This window comes from Eublepharis macularius, chromosome 9, assembly GCF_028583425.1.
Source record: "Eublepharis macularius isolate TG4126 chromosome 9, MPM_Emac_v1.0, whole genome shotgun sequence".
Taxonomy (NCBI): Eukaryota; Metazoa; Chordata; class Lepidosauria; order Squamata; family Eublepharidae; genus Eublepharis; species Eublepharis macularius.
Window position 1 is genome coordinate 21,270,341 of NC_072798.1, and position 17,596 is coordinate 21,287,936.

Here is a 17,596-nt window from a genome sequence, read left to right on the forward strand (position 1 = left end):
AGACTGCACTGGGTTCGATGCAAGTTGATTCTCTGTTCCCACTTGTGATTGGCCTTTTGAGACTTCTGGATATCTTCAGGGATCTCTCAATTCCATTCAAACTTAATTTTATCACTGTCTGTTTAGAGACAGAATGCTAAAATTGCTTCTTGTCCTTCAAGTATGTATATATTTTTGTTTATATTGTATATAACAATAATTAAAGCCAAAGAGAATAGTTCTGTAATACAGTATGAGGGGAATACAAACTGTGCTGGAAGAAATAAAGAATAATATAGAGAGACAGTGTATTGTAGTGGTTAGAGTGCTGAACTAGGATCTGGCAGGCCCAGGTTCAAATCCCTACTTTGCCATGGAAGCTCACTGGATAACCTTGGGCCAATCATACTCTCTCAGCTTAACCTACCTCACAGGGTTGCTGTGAGGATAAAATGGAGGAAGGGAGAATGATGTAAGCTGCTTTGGCTGTTTCCACACAGCCTGTCATTCCTGCCTTTTTTCCGCTTTAGGTGTGTGTTTTGCTGAGTCGCTTCTCCACACAAACTTGTGCTGTGTGGTTGTAGGACAGTCCCTAACAAAAGTGGTTTTAGAGGAGAGGTTGGGCACTTTCATCATCGTAGTCTGAAATCGCCCTGCCTCCCTTTCATTTTTTTTGTTTTACTTGGCATATGTGCAATTGCATTTAGCTTGTTTTGCAAGGAGGCTTCTGCGGCTGAACTGAAAGGGAAAGAGCTTTGGGGGAGGAACTGGGCGGAGATGGGAGGATTCTTCAGAGTGCTTTAAGCATTCATATGCCAAAGAATGGGAAAAAGCTGCTCTGTCAACCCACAGCAGAAGAAAACAAGAGAAACTGCATTCCCAGTAAATGTGTGGAAAAGACAGTAATGAAACAGTATGCATATGTTTTGCAAATGGAGATATGAGCAGGGCTCATTTTGAGGGGGAACGTGCAGGAACGCAGTTCCGGCTGTTCCTCAAAGAGGTCACATGTCAGGGCCTCTGACGGGTGGTGGATCACTCTCTCACTCAGCAGCGGCCTGATCCTGACCATTTTGGGCCCCTTTTCGGCCATTTTCAGCCCATTTTGCCATTTTGGGCCCAATTTCAGCCCTGAATGGTCAGGATAGGGTCCAAAACAGCCAGGATAGGTGATTTCAGGGGGTGTGGCATATGCAAATCAGTTATGCCAGTGACACACTTCTGGTGATGGCAAGGGGCATGGCATATGCTAATGTATTATGCTAATGAGCTATGCTAATGAGTTCCTCCAGCTCTTTTTCTACAAAATGACTCCTGGATATGAGGAAGCCTGAGGAAAAGCTGCCCGAGTTCCGTGGGTGGGCCATGCCTATAAGGACGTGTGGAAATGGCCTTTATGTCCATTGGGGACATAAAGGTGGGGTATAAATGAAGTACATAAATAAATAACAGTGCATTGCTATGCTAAGCATCCTAATTAGCATACTAATTCACCTCCCATAAGATAAGCTATGCCTGAAAAACAAGGACTGTGTTTGAGCTTTTTGTAACCGATTATAGGCACAAAACTCCCACTGCACATGATGTGATACAAAATCCTCATGCTGTTTCTCAGCAACTTGAGTACATTATAATGTGTAGATGGAGACTAAGCTGAATACACAAACTATGGAATTCTCCCAATTTCTGTTACCTCGGGGCCAAAGGAGTTACGTTAAATAAGCAGGGCAGTTTTAGTTATGTCTTTGAGAGAGGCATTACAATTACCAAATTACATGGGAGAGGAACACATGCCTTCTTCTGATTCTGTCATGCCGTCATATAAGGCATTCATAGTTTCTTCAGTCCAGCCTTCCATGGAATGATTCCGCACACGTTGGATAATGCGGAACAAAAAATCCACCTCAAACGATTGATAAAGTGCATTGAAAGTGCATTATCCAACATGTGCGGAATCAGCCATGATATGATCAGAATTATCCTCCTTTTCCCACTTGCACTTTCATTTTATATGATTGCTTTTCTTTCCTGTTCCTATTCAGGTACATCCAGGCAGCCACATCACCCAAAGATATTGTGATTGTTGTAGATATCAGTGGGAGCATGAAGGGCCTGCGAATGACCATTGCAAAGCACACCATTGTCACCATTTTGGATACTCTAGGAGAAAATGACTTCGTTAATATCATTGCTGTGAGTATAGCATCTTCCTTTGTTGCATCACCCTTTCCTAGATAATTAGTGGCCTTGGACAAGGACTTTGGTTTGTCAGTTCTCACCCCATCAAATCTGCCTTCAGAAAGCCTCCATCCACTAACTAGCTGCAAGCAGTTAGGGAAATTGCCCCAAGACCTCTCCATGCAGAGCATAAACAACATGGATGATTGAGTCAATTCTGCAAACTGCCTCTATCAGCTGCAAGAAGATCTAGGGAAGGCCATGAAATGTTTCTTTCGTTAAAAATGTTTTATTAATAGATATTGATATTCAGGGTGGTGGAACTCAATGGTGGTGGTGGTGGTGGAACTCAATGGGTTGCCCTTGGAGAAAATGGCCACCAGCCATGTGACCATTTTCAAGAGGTTCTGGAACTCTATTCCCCTGCGTTCCTGCTGAAAAAAAGCCCTGTTGATATTGATATTGATATTGAAATAGCCAGTCAAAAGCACATGTCATTTAAGACTGAATTCATGCTTTGTTTAAAAAAATTACTTTTTTGATTGCTGGTTTCACATTTTCATGGAAAAGCTCTTCTGCCTAAGTAAACTAGAAGAAACCCAGAACTAATGCTAAGTCATGGCATAAGTATGTGTTCTGTTTTCCCTGAGTCCTCTTGAGGTTTGAGTGATGAGAGGTGTGTTGCAAGTTCCATGATGAAAACATAATTTCCAAGCACGCGCAAAAATGATTGGGATCGGGAGCATGGGGCACAGTAAGAGAGGGATTAAACCTCACCCCTATGTTTTTACCTCCAATCTGAAATGGCTCTGCAGGTGTGCTGTGTGTCCCACTGGGGAAACCATGAGTTCTTGTGAGCTCTGTGTACATTTTTTCAAAGGAGAAAATTGTGGCTCTTCAGGGCCGTTTCAGGTCAGGAAAATGGTGCATGGTGCATGGGGTGGTGGTGGAAGGTTTAAGAATAATCTCCCTGTGCACTGCAGTCCTGATCCGAATTAGTCTCTCATGCTCCTGGGAATTAGGTTCCCAGCATAACATTCAGAGCTAAACTATAAGAGGCGAATTTTAGGAGGAAGCTCCTAGAAGGGGAGTGTTCCTCCTAGAAGGGGAGGTGAAACTGACAGAGTCTTGGTGGGGTGGGGGAGTGAAGAGAAAATTAACAAATCCTCTGAGCAGGGATCTTTGTGGCTCTGTAGAGAGGGGAAATTGACAAAGCCTTCTGAGCTGTCTTTTAAAATTCAGCTTCCTGGCTAATGTTGCGACTCCCTTCATGGGAGCATCCTTGTGTAATTTGTCTCTTGTAATTTAGCTCTTACAACACATGTCTGATCGTGGACTGGGGAGGATGGGAGGAATAGGTCATTAAGCCCTCCGAGATAGTGGCCTCAGGTCTTCGAAAATTGTTCTCCCACAGCCTGTAGCTGTTTTAGGTATTTCAGATAGAAGGTAGTCTGGAGAATCTACCTTCTCCAGGCATCCCTCTTTTGGTTATCGATACCAGGAACTGGCAGCATCTGTTGAAAAATGCTAGTAGATCCAATTGAGACTTTGAACAGATTTGGACAGAGCATTTACTATTGGGAGCAGTTTCCATAGGATTCAAAAACAATAGGGCTTGCACATCCCCTGCCTTCCAGAAAACCTGAAAAAGTGTCCAATGAAGAGCCAAACTCATGGCCACCAGGGGTCAGATAGCAGCTGCATGTTCCCCTGCGAACTCACTGCTGCAGCTCCTCAGGGATCTGATTTGCAGTACGAGGAGTATGAGGAGAGGAGGGGAGCTTTCCTCCCTGTGTCATTTTCCCAACCTGAATCAGCTAATTGGGGCACATGTGCAGTTCCCCAACTGAGCAAGTAACTCTCCCCGGGGCCATTTTGGGGCAAGGAGGAATACTGAAGCCCCTCCTCTCCCCATTCCACAGTCCTGATCTAGATTAAACCCCTGTGGTGCTGCAGAAGTGAAGGCCCTTGGTGAACTTGCAGCTGCTGTCTGACTGCAGATCCCTGTGGTGGCCAAGTTAAATGCAACAACAGATAAAGCAGGTGTTGAGTCCAGTGGCATCTTAGAGACCAATTTTTTTTCAGAGTTTAAGCTTTTGAGAGTCAGAGCTCTCTTCTTCAGACTCGAGCTTACACTCTGAAAATCTTATTGGTCTCTACGGTGCCACTGGAGTCCAGTCCTGTTGTTCTACCACGGACCAACACAGCTATGCACCTAAAAGAGTAAAAACAAGAAGTTTATTATACAGTCAATAGACCTTGAAGACACAAGTGTTAAAACAGAACATGGCAATTATTCAAATTGCAAGCCACCTTGAGTTACTGCAAAGTAGAAAAGTGGCTAGTAAGTGTTTTAAATAAATAAAATTTGATTAACATAGTTATTTCATCATTTGGGACCATTGGAAAATATTGCCACTTTTCCAGTAATATGTACATTCTCATTAGCAAGACGGATAGCTAGCTATTCTCTGCTGAATAGCCTTATACCATATACCAAAATGGAGCCATTTCACCCCATCTAACTCCCTTATAATTATGGCAAAACAGCAACACGTGAGATATATTCTCTATCACCCCTGTGCCATAAGGACATAATCAGTGATTTAAAGAGATGTGGACAGCCACCCTCAAGAACTGCTGATGGTAAAACATCACAATGCACCAAAAAAAAAAGGTCTCCTATATTTCACTTATATACTTAAGGTATTTAAATGGCCCTGATCTGGATAGCCCAGACATGCCCAATCTTGTCAGATCTCAGAAGCTAAGCAGGATCAGCCTTGGTTAGTAATTGGATGGGAGACCTTCAACAAAAACCAGAGTTGCAGGGGCAGGCAATGGCAAACCACCTCTGTTAATCTCTTGCCATGAAAACCCCACCAGAGGCCACCATAAGTCAGCTATGAATTGAGGGCACTTTCCACCACCACTAAGGTATTTAAATAGCTTGCTCATTTCTTAGGTGATGGAAAACCCATTCTCCAGATGGTAACTCAGTAAAACTGTGGGAGAAAATCCTGTGTTGTTTATTTCTTCTGTCACAGCTTTCTTCCATTTACTAATAAATGCATCATTCAGTACTAGTGAGCCAAAACTGGAGGGTGGATCTCTGTGGCAAATAGCCAGAAGTTTATAGCTGGGGATCCCTGCTATGGTGAACATATTCCAACCTCATCTCCCATTGTTACACACTTAGGGAGTCCTAGAGCTGATCCTGTATCTCTCTACATTTAGACTGAATCTTACAAACAAGATTAGTACCTCATACAGAAGTTGTGACATCACTGAAAACACTTGTGGCATACTCTACTTATACTTCCACATTGGGTAGGGAGGAAACTGCAAAAGTCTGTGTTGCAAGAATTTCTCCCGAGGAGATACCTATGTTTTGAACCAGCTGCTTTGCTTGTGTTTAAACCTTTTGGGCAGTCATGCTCCATTTGATGCGCAGAGTAGATGCAGCTTTTGCCTTCCTTTTTCATTTCGTGTTCAGAAAAGGCACAAGTAAGGTTAAAATGCCTTATAGGTTGTCAAGTAAAGCACTTGGCAGAACTATTCCCATTTGTAGCATAAGTTACTTGCTTCGTGGCAGAGCTGTCTGCAGAAGATTGTTTGTATCCAACCGGGAGAGAAGTGATTTGCTCCCTCTTCATTTTAGTGTTGCCATCAATATCTGTGGATTTTTATATTATTATGCTCTGTCCATAATGGCTAGAAAACGTATTTGCGGACAGAGCATTTCATTTTTGTTCCAAGTCGTTTCTCATAAGAAATAAATCCCTAATGGTACAGGATGACATTTTAAAATTTCTTTTGCCCAGCTACGGGTTGCCAACTCTGAGCTGGGAAATTCCTGGATATTGGGAGGCGGAGTCTGTAAAAGGCAGGGTGGAGTCTGTTTGGCAGGGCGGAGCTAAGCTGGGATGTGATGCGATACAGTTTACCCTCTGAAGTGGCCATTTTCCCCTAGGAAAGGATCTCTGTAGTCTGGAGCTGAAGTGGGTGAAATCTCTTATGAAGCCAGGGCATGGAGGAGGGCATTTAATTTAAAGCTAAAGATCTTGAAGTCAGATCCGGAATTAAGCTTGCTTGGTCTTATTAAATTAGACAATCATAAGAGCAACTGGGACAAATTGGTGAATTACAAGATAATGTGTCTAGGGATTTCAACAGAATTGATAGGGAGAGCAAATGTTGATGAGCTGAGACATCTGATTCAAATTCGTCTGAAACATCTCGATTGCAAAAGCACATCAGTAAGATCAAGGAGTTTGCTCAGCTTTCACAGTTGGCATTCCCCTACCAGTTCATATCCCAAGGTATTTTTATGAGTGAACATATCCTGAATATAGACGCACCTTTATGTTGGCATGTCTTAATGCTTTACCATCTGCAATTTTGTCAGGTAGATACATTGGTATTCCATACTCAGACAGAACATGTAATTGCGACCTTAATAGTATTGAATCCATTGACCACATACTTTTAAGCTGTCCTGAATTTTTAAAACTTAGACAGGAGCTGATTTCCTCCCTAATTAGTATTTCTGTTTCTCCAGTTGCCGAGACTTCCAGGCTACTGAGCAATGAAGATGGTTGGGTTACATATAGGGTCACCAGATTTTTGGCTGCTGTTATAGAAATATAGAAACATTACAAAACAACTGCATAAACCTATCATTATGTGGGTATCTTCTCTTTAACTACCTAAACATAAACTCTTAGCAGCTGTTCAAGACCACTGGGTTGAATGAACAGTAATAGAAAAGGAAGTAATTCCAGGAGAACTCCAGGCCCCACCTGGAGATTGGCAACAATATTCCCAGAAGTCTTTCTGCATCATTATCAACTTAAAGAAGCTAGGCAGATGGCATCCAACAGGTACAACTCCTGTGACAGACTTTATATTTTGTTTACATTTGCCTGTGTCAGGAGGAGAACACCGGGAAGAATGCCTGGAGAACCAGTGAACTCAGCAAACACATGAGGCATAGTGGAACCCTGTTACTATTTCCCAAAGTTCTTGCTATAACTATGTGTCAGTGCAGTTTCTGGAGCGCACAAGTTTCTGGAGAAAGTGGTTGCCAGCCATGAAGTGCCTTGCGTCAGACGTTACTTGTACAGGCGCACCTACTAATTGAAATTGACATTATACTATCTTGCCTATTTTAAAAGCACCGTTGGTTGCCAGTTTCTTTCCAAGTTCGATTCAAAGTTATGACCTTTAAAGTCCTTCATAGGCCACATTTCTAAAGGGCCGCATCTCCCCCTATGTCCCTCTGTACCACCTAAGGTTTTGCAGCTGCCACTTTCTAATTGTTCATCCTCTTAAGGTAGCCAGCCACATTCCTTTTTTATAGTGGCTTTCATCTTGAAGGGTGGGCTCCCTGAGGAGGTGAGGGGGGCACTGTCTTTAGAGGATTTTAGGATCTGTAAGGCTGTTTTACTTGCAAGAGGTTTTAATGGGGTTTAAATTGCAGGCATTTTCTTGAGGGGGAGGGGGCGGTTTAAAGGATTTTATTGTGGTATGGATATTTTTAATCTTGGAATTTTAGGTATCTTGAGAAACAAAGGAAAGGGTTATAACTATTTTTTTAAAGAAATAAGTCCTTTGATATCCCAACCCTCCCTCACCAGTTGTGGGAGATGTTCCTTGAAACCTGCTGAAAAGCAACCTTGGCTTTGCCTCAACTCTATGACACAGAGTAGGATACAAGATGTAATTTCTTTTTTATTTTTAATGGAGTTACTTGGGGCAGGAGACGGGACTTGGGCAGCCAGGACTATATTCATCTTATATATTGTTGAAGGCTTTCACGGCCGGAGAACGATGGTTGTTGTGGATTTTCCGGGCTGTATAGCCGTGGTCTTGGCATTGTAGTTCCTGACGTTTCTCCAGCACCTCTGAAGATGCCCGCCACAGCTGCTGGCAAAACGTCAGGAACTACAATGCCAAGACCACGGCTATACAGCCTGGAAAATCCACAACAACCATATATTCATCTTAAATTAAATTTTACTTCCCCCACCCTCACATTTTAAAGATCTAAAAACACTACTGTCTATTACTGATTTTTTTTTTTAAAAAAATGCTTCTAGTATGTGTGAGTGTCTGTGTTTACAGTCAAATGGCATATTTTGTAGAGTGCTGCACTTTAAAATGTGCCCTGTGCTGCACAGGCTATGTATTTGAACCTATGACATTGCACAGCATAAATACCAGTAGCTGCTAATGTTTTTGCAGTCCTTTAAAATAATTCCCCCCCTTTGTTTTTGCAGTACAATGATTACGTTCATTACATTGAACCCTGTTTTAAGGGTATCCTTGTTCAAGCAGACAGAGATAACAGAGAGGTAAGTGGCACTAGAACTGAAAGGATATTTTTAAGCATATTCTTTTCTATGTTTAAAAAGTTAATGAACACTGAAATATCATTTTGCCATTGTCCAGACATTTTCTTTCACTCTGATCTCTAATAGTGCCTTTATGTAACAGGAGTATAACCTAGCAGTCTGTCGAGGGGGCGTCCCAGGCCACTGATCTTCTATTGGCAGATTGTAATTCTCAGGTGGAGGGTCATGGCTTTTAAACCTGGCACCAAATTATCATTCTGGGAACTGTCGTTTGGTAAAGCTGCTGAGAAGTATTTGTAAAGGATTCTTGTCCCCTGCAGAGAATTTCAGATCCCTAGAAGAGGGGACATTTCCCCACATCTTTAAAGTAGAGCCACGAAAACGGAATCATCAATGTCTGCATCCGGGTAACGTCAGAAATTGCGCGAAGAAGCTGCCAGCATTCCGTGAGTGGGACGCTATTTTAAAGACGTGGGGAAACAGCCAGGGAGTGATGATCAGCTGGTATAAATCTGTATTAGAGATATGCTCTGAAAAATAGGAATTTGGACATCTGTGATTTAAAAAAAGAAGTGAAGTGGCTTCCATCCTGCAGACTTGGGTTCAAGATGACTTCAAAGAGGTTGAAACCTACTGTCCTATATTGCCTATACTGTGCCACTGCTCCTATAGATAAGGAGCAGTGGCACAGTATTGCCCAAGCAGTTTTTTAAAGTAACATTTTAACTCTTGTGACGTGTGAAGACATAATTTATGTTTTTAGCAACAGTGATGCTTTCGACCGAGGTACAGTCCTTTAAATCAAGGATGTCCCTTTAGAATCTGAAAAGAAAAAAACTTCCAGTATTTAGGCCTGGAGGAAGAAGAGGGAAAGTAGCACTGGTCATAACTTTCTGCAGTTATACTTGTCTGCATTCAATGCACGGCTTCGTTTATGATACAAAATAGGCCCATATGGTAACCCTGCTGGCCCAAGACAGAAGACACGCCGTTTTCCTTTTTTCTATAAGAGTTTCTTGCAGGAAGTAGATCCACTCTTTCAAGTCTTTTGTTGACAGCCTTGGCCTTTACTCTAGTCCTCTAATCCAGGTGTAGGCAGAAGATTCTGGAAGTTTCTAGGCTGAATCATAATAAATCTCCTAAAGCTCCTTACTCAGAAGTCACAAGGAGTCCTCATTGCTCCTTGGTTTAAATGTAGCTCTCAGGAGTTTCCATATGTATTAATTCTACCCACATGGAATGTAAGAGAAAACAGTGTGCGTACATCCCTAGACTTGGAATAGCCCCAGCTCTGAGGTCAATAGGAAAGTCCACTCTCTCAGAGGTCTCTAATGCACATGGATCTTTGGATGATTCTTATAGCATTTCTTTGCCCCTGCATTATTCTGTATGCTCCCACTCACTGCTATGAGAATGTTTCTTGTTTGCGCAGCACTTCAAGCAGCTGGTGGATGAGTTACAAGCAAAAGGAGTAGGGACAGTGAACAAGGCACTGACAGAATCCTTCAAAATCCTGAGGGAGGTAAGAATTTGTATGGATCTGAGATATTCTCTCTCTCTCTCTCTCAGCGCATCCTTCCTTCCTTCTGTGCCCCAGAGCATTGTGGGGATTACAGCAATGCAATGAAGGAGAACAAAATTCTCTTGTTAACTGATATAAACTCTTTGTGACAGTGCCAGAAGCCACTGATGAGCACATTGGTTGAAACGGCAACCCTGACAGTGACATGTTTAGACACAGCTATTTTCGGAACTTTGATTTATATATACATATTTATTAAAGTATTTGATTCAAGATAGCAGTGAAAGTGGCAAAAAAGAGGCGTTATGAATGTGGCTTTCAAGCAGTAAACCATGTAACTAAGCTCTCATGAGAAAAGGTAGGTGACCCCTGTAGATCAAACTCTATTTTGACTCATCCAGAACTCTTATTTCATTAGTGGCAATACTACTGAGTTAGTCCTTGCATTTAATCAGAATTCCATCCATATTTCAGCATTGTGTCAATCTTTCGGTGGTTTGAAGGAGAAAATGAATGATTAGGTTTGCCTGCCAACTGACAGGAGAGGAGAGAAGGACAGAGCTAAAAGAGTGATATGGGGCAAGAGTGGAAGCCTTTTAAACCTAAAAGACTTCAAAAAACAATTAAGTGGAATATATTCCTAAGTAGAATTTACTTGCACAGATTAAAACAGAAGCCCCTGCCTTGTATTGTAAATGGAGTGAACTGGAAATGTTGCAGATTGTCTCATTTGTGCAGATATAAATGCGACCCAGCTGTGACATGTATCCCCAGCAAACAGCTAGGAATGGAGAGACTAGGTTTTGTTAGCATGGCTCAGTATAGTTGTGGCGGTGGTAGTAAGTGCGGTCAAACTTATAACTGACTTATGGCGGCCCCTGCTGGTGTTTTCAAGGCAAGAGACTAACAGAGGTGATCTGCTGTTACCTGCCTTTGCAGGCCTGGTCTTCATTAGTGGTCTCTAGAGATGGGCACGAACCGCAAAACGAACTAAAGTTCATCACAAACTGGGCTGATTTGTGGTTTGTGAACCTGCAGTTTGTGGAAGCCCCATTTTCATGAACTTCCACGAACTGCCCTACTGGTTCGTTTGGTTCATGTTAAACCAAGCCAGCAGGGATGAAATGCCCCTTTCCCTACCACTTCGCAGTGGCAGGGAAAGGGGCATTTAAACCCCCGGGTTAGCTGCTTGGAGGGGATCCCCCCGCCAAGCAGCTGATCCAAGCCGGTGGGGGTGAAATGCTCCTTCTGTGCCACTGTGCAGTAGCACAGAAAGGGGTATTTAAATCCCGGGCACTTTCTGCACTCCAACGGCGAAGGGAATGGTGCTTCCACCATTCCCTTTGCCCACTGCAGAAGCAGCCAGGGTATCCCCTGGCCACTTTCTCAGTGGGCAAATGGAGTACACACCGTTCCCTTTGCCCACTGTGAGAGTGGCCAGAGGATCCCCTGGCTGCTCCTGCAGTGGGCAAATAAAGTGCCCTGCGGTGGCAAGGCTGTGGGCTTAAGCTGGCAGCCTTGCTGTTCCCTTTGCCCGCTGTGAGAGCAGCCAGGGAATCCCCCTGACAAGCAGCTGATCCAAGCTGGTGGGGGGTGAAATGCTCCTTTCTGTGCCGCTTCTCAGCAGCATGGAAAGGGGTATTTAAATCCCATGAACCACAAACCACGAACTGGTTTGTGAACTGGGGCAAGTTTGTGAAAGTTTGTGGTTCCTGGTTCATGAAATGGGACAAACCACGAACCACACAATTTGGTTTTTTCCTGGTTCATGCCCACCTCTAGTGGTCTCCCATCCAATTACTAACCAAGGCCGACCCTGCTTAGCTTCTGAGATCTGATGAGATCAGGCTTGCTTGGGCTACCTAGGTCAAGGCTAGCACGTATGTACTACAAGAAAAATGTGAGAAAAGAAAGAATTAATATTGAATCAATGATGGGTGGTGTTCTCATAATGAAAGCCCACCAGAAAGCAGCCATTGCCCCAAACTATTGGTTTGATTTGGAAAATTTAAGATCTTCCCTAGTCATGTTCAGTAGAATTTCATTTTTACTGTGTGAAAATTGATGCAAACCTATTTAAGAACAAAAATGTTCCAGTAATAGTGGGGAGGGAAAACATTTGCCTTCCTCAGAATTTAAAGTTCTGGCCTTTTAGATTCTTCCCTTTTCTGGCTCTCATTTATGAATAGAAAGATTCTTCACCTTTCTCACTTGTCTGGATGACACTTAGAAACAAAGTGTACCTCTACTGCTTTTCCTGTAAGGAAGATGTTTATTTATTTAAACCACTTCCATGCTGCCTTTCTACCCAAATAGGATCCCCAAGGGGCAAACATTAAAACACTAAAAAAACAACATTTAAAAACAATTTAAACTTAAAACAACATTTAAAATATTATCAGACAATTCATTAAATGCTCTATACTAAGAACAGGGGAAAGGGCCACTTAACAGTTATTGGGGGCATGTCAAACAAAACAGCAAAAAACATCTTCACCTTCTGGCAGAAGACAGCAGTAGAGGAGAACAGAAAATGTCCATGGAGAAAGAGTTTGAAAGTTTCGGTGCCATGACTGAGAAGGCCCTTTTTTGGGTTGCTATCTAGCCTCATATGGTGGGGGCACCTGAAGCAGAACCTCCAAAGATGACCAAAGTGAACGGATAGGTTCATATGAGAGAAGGCGGTCCTTAAGGCATGCTGGTCCCAAGCCCTATAAGGTTTTAAAGGTCAATACCATTACCTTGAATTGGACCTGGAAGCAAATTGCATGAAATCTTGCTCTATCTCTAATAGCTATTGCCAAATTGGTAATAGCTTCCAAATGGAACCAAAAAAGTATACTCATATTGTCTAACTGGCATGCTCATATTTGCGACCATTTTGTAATGGAAAAGATTTCAAGCCAATTAGCCCAATGTGACAACTATCAGTACAACGTTAATAACCTCATACTTCTATACAGTTCTGTCACTGTGGTTCCATTCTCTTTGCAGTTCAGAGATGCTGGTCAAGGAGGCCTTTGTAATCAAGCCATTATGCTAATTACTGATGGAGCTATGGAAGATTATGAATATGTGTTTGAAAAATACAACTGGCCTGATCGTAAGGTTTGTTTCCAACATGACCAATGGAGGATAATAAAGCAAAATAACTGTGGCGGTAGGACTCAAATAAGAGCTACCAAGCCATGTTCAGTGTACTGAATATCATAGAGATGGGACCAACACAGGGTGCAATCCTAAGCAGGTCTGTTCAGAAGTAATTCCCATGGTTCTCAGTGGAGCTTAATCCTAGGATTAGGATTGCAGCCTAAATTTCCCTTGGTATGATGAGTTGGATGTGTTTTGCTTATGTTCAGTTGGGATTGGGAAGGCATCATCCCCCAGTTGAGGTGGCTGTCAGGGTCCAAGAGGGGTTTTTGCCACATGAGATTTGGTTTGCTTGTATGTTGCAGAAGAAAAGACAGAGGAGACTCATCTTTAGCCCCTTGTATCATTTTTGTAAATGTGTCTGGAACAAAGATAGCCCGGAAGGTGCAACTTGAAATAGTTCTAGAATGGAATACCACAGCTCTGTTTCCTTTGTTCACTTGCATTACTCAGTATGCAAAAGACAATAGAACGTAAATGTTTCCCTGATCTTTTGATGAAAACAAATGCATTGAGGATACATGGCTCTATATTGTGTTTTTGCTGCTTAAACTTCATCATCTTGCATCTGCTGGTGTCACAGATTCAAACTAATGTGCCAAGTAGATTACAGACTAAAGTATGGTGCTGCAGTCCTACAGTGACATAATTACTCCCCAGAATAACTTTTCTGTGATTTGTGCTCCATATAGCTGTGAGAGTATTTCAGTTGGCCACTTGGGTTTGCTGGACTGAACAATAATTATGATGTAGCTCTATATGTGGGAGGTGGCGGGTTGAAATTGCATGATATAGCAACAGTATGGTGATTTGATCACTGGGAATGTGGGCTTCTCTCACAATGGGTGCTTTACCTGGGCTGGTATTGTGGGGAGGAGAGATGTTTAGATCCTAGGCAAGTGCTGTGTAGCCTTGCTACTGTCCTGTAGATGCTTTTTCACCATTTCAAAACACAAGGAGACAGAAGATTTGCAGATGTTCAGTGTATAAATTAAGCAACACTGTATTTCTCTCTCAGCTTTACTGCAGTGAGGCAGAGGCATTTTACTTTGTCAAAGAAAGAAGCTATATATATTCTAACGTCTGTGCTCTTGTGTCACAGGTCCGTGTTTTTACATATCTTATTGGGAGGGAAGTCAGTTTTGCAAAGAATGTGAAATGGATAGCATGTAACAACAAAGGTAAAGACCAGTCCTTTATTTAATCGTTTGATGCATGCAATTTATTATAACTAGACTGCAATCATATGATGTTATTATTATTATGTTATTATTATTATATTTGTAGCTTTACATATCAGCTGCTGCTCATGCAGTCACATGAGGAGCTGTTGCATTTATCACAATCAGTGGGATTTATCTGGGTGCTTAGATCCCATTCATCAGCACAGGACAAACTTTTTCTGGATTGCTTTCTTCACATCCAGCTCTGTGAAAAGTTGCCTATACCTGAGTCTTATTGAAAATAATAGCTGTACATTCTAGTCACATTGATTTCAATAATACCCAGTCACTTTTTTGTTTTGCATCCATTTCACACAGTCCTATAACATGATAAAAGTATCTCAGAGTAGTACACACCAAAATGGCACTGCCAGTGTGTAAAGCATCAGTGTCCAAGGCATCAGTGTACACATGCATAGAGGATTCTACCATGCTTATGTATATGGAGACATGATTTGGATTTTGGAACAACCATTCTGAAATCCTGTCAGTTCTTGAATGCAATCTGCAGAATGCAGATTCAGAAACTGTATTTTCTAATTCAAGGAGGTTACTATTCTTTGTTGTTTTTTGTGCATAAGGCTATTACACGCAGATATCCACTTTGGCTGATGTCCAGGAGAATGTAATGGAATACTTGCATGTACTCAGTCGGCCAATGGTTATCAATCATGATCATGATATCATATGGACTGAAGCCTACATGGACAGTGCAGTAAGTATTTTGAGCTAATCTTCCAGCTGGCAAACTCTAAAGGCTAAGGGTAGATGAGGGACAAGGATATCTCAGGCAGACATCATCTGTCTTCACCTTGATTAACTGTAAGGTCCTTGTGGTCCGTCATGAACTAAGGGTTCAGAGCAAATCACACAGGCCGTAGCATGAGTTAAGTTGTATTTCTGTCTTCTGTGAACTCTCCAAAGACACTTTATAAGGGATTACCCACAGCAAAAGAGATTAGTTTCAGTTTAGGAAATGGGTCACTGAGCCTCCTGCCTAGTGGGGCTACTGCAGTGCAGACTGTTAGTTGTTACAGAGAGAGAATTGATTTGTTTGGAAGGTGTCAAGCAAGGTCCTTGATGACTTTGGCCAGGATCCAGAGAGAGAATGTGTTTAAAGGAGAGAGAGAACCACGCACAGAGGTTTGCTTTTGGGTTCGCTGCAGCAGTTTCTGCTGCCAAAAAAGATAAAACTGCTTCTAAAACTGAATAATGGCTTGCTTCTTTGATAATGGTAACTACTACTATTGTAATAAAAAAGTGGAATTACGCTGAAATTTTACCTAAAGCAAAATTTCATCCTGTTCCTCAAGCTAAACATGGGAGGAATTTTTTTGTGAAACCAACAAGAGTTTTGATAAGCTTAAGGAAATCTCCCTAGTGGATTTTGCGTGTCTTTAAAATGCAAAACTCTGACTTCACGGCAATTCTTGCGGGTGCATGTCTCTTCTTTGTACCTCGCTCTTGGTTAGCAAGCTGGAGGATAAACCCTCTCCAGACTGGCTGAAGTATCAACACGGACAAGAGTTTTTTCTCACACCTGTTGTGTGTTGAAGTGGAAATAGGCTCTAACGACAGTCTTAAAAGATAAGGGGAAATGTGAAGCTTGGCCACTGCGTTTCATTTCCTTTAATGGACATCATGTTCATTCAGTGTGAGCCTTATTCAAGCACTAGCATCACTGCCTGCAGCATTGGTTGGTTTGGAGAGAGCCATTCTGATTGGTGGCCAAAAAGAGAGGAAACAGAAAAATGTAGCCAATGTTTATAATTATTACTCATGTAAAACTGTGATTATTAATGCACAGCTTTACATCATATTGCCTCATATCCAGTATGATGGGAATCCTTTCTTTATGTTTGGACTTTATGGACATCTGATTCTACTGCAAATTTGCTGCATATTGGAGGTCAATAAGAAACATATCAGTTGTACCACCGGCTGTTTTGTTAGTCTTCTTGACTCTGGCTGTTAGAACAATTATGCAATGATTTCCGCTTGCTCCTGTTGCATTTCTGGCTTACATTTATCTTCATTTGTTGCTATGTTTCATTACCTTGTGCTATGTTTCATTACACCCTCCATTCATTTCATTAATGGGTACATTCATTTGTCATCCACATCTCTCACTAGCTTCCACAATCTGAGGAGGTAACAACCTGCTCTGTGTTCTGTGAACATGAACTGCTTATCTTGTGTCCGTCTCAGTGTCATGCACTAGTTTACCTAGATGTAGCTTAACTGTACATCCAGGCTGGGGAGAAGATGGCAGCGCAGCAGAGAGAGAGCTGTGTAGCATGGGAAGGAAACGGATAGCTCTGGATGTATTTGAGAAGCTATGCTGTGCTGTGTTGTAGCATAGTATTTGAAAACATGGCCCATGATCTGGAAGGTCCTGGTTCAGATTTCAGTTCAGCTATGAACTTTCTAGGTACTTCAACAAGCCACTGTCTCTCAGCCTTCCTATATATAATAATACTGCTCTACATCAAAGTAGTTGTGCGTAGGGATGTGCACTTGGATATATCTGGTCCAATATCCTTATCAGTATTTGGGGGAGTCAGTACCTGAAGTGGTATTCAGGAAGGATTCTTAGGAATACTGGTATTCCGATCCCATATATTTCTGGAAATACTCTGGAATATCTGAAGTCAGCATTTGAAGGACCCTGGGCCTGGATTTCCCCTGCTTTTTTCCCAGGCAATGGGAAGGAGGGGGGAGGGAGAGATCTTTCCTGGCTCGGGGAAGGTGGCGGATGCCTGGCACAAGCCTCACCTGGCCCAAGAAAGGTGTCTCCAGGCCTAGCAGAGCTGCAGATTTGGCTGGCTCCTTCTTGCACTCCCTTCCCTCCTTTGTGGGGACAGGGCCTTTACCAGGGCTTTTCCCTCCCAGATTGCACCCCTGTAAGTAGGATGCTGGAGGCACCTTGTTCAGAGGCCTGTAGAATTTGGCCTTTTGGTCCAATTCACTTGAAATTTGGCAGATCTTTAATGGATAAGCAGCCCTAGGTTCCTTGAAGTTTTTGGTGTAATTGGGCTGAACAGCTACTCTACCCTTCTCCTCAAATTCTCCATAGGGAATAATGGAACCCCGTTAATTCTAGAATCCGGGAAAAAACTGACTCCCGAAGCAGAATTAGGGGACTTGAATGCCTCTGAATACTGGTATGCCCTTCCCAAAATCCAAAT

The 17,596-nt window shown here is 42.4% G+C and overlaps 1 protein-coding gene across 1 annotated transcript in view; it reads left to right on the forward strand.

The window, feature by feature from the left end:
• The window catches only part of CACNA2D4 (calcium voltage-gated channel auxiliary subunit alpha2delta 4), a 206,037-nt gene that overhangs the window by 41,106 nt on the left and 147,335 nt on the right, over positions 1-17,596 (forward strand). Inside the window, exons 8-14 of the mRNA XM_054988696.1 lie at positions 2,022-2,172; positions 8,439-8,513; positions 9,946-10,035; positions 13,030-13,143; positions 14,288-14,366; positions 14,990-15,123; positions 16,542-16,559. Of these exons, the coding sequence (XP_054844671.1) occupies positions 2,022-2,172; positions 8,439-8,513; positions 9,946-10,035; positions 13,030-13,143; positions 14,288-14,366; positions 14,990-15,123; positions 16,542-16,559 (661 nt within the window). The remainder of the gene's footprint in view (positions 1-2,021; positions 2,173-8,438; positions 8,514-9,945; positions 10,036-13,029; positions 13,144-14,287; positions 14,367-14,989; positions 15,124-16,541; positions 16,560-17,596) is intronic.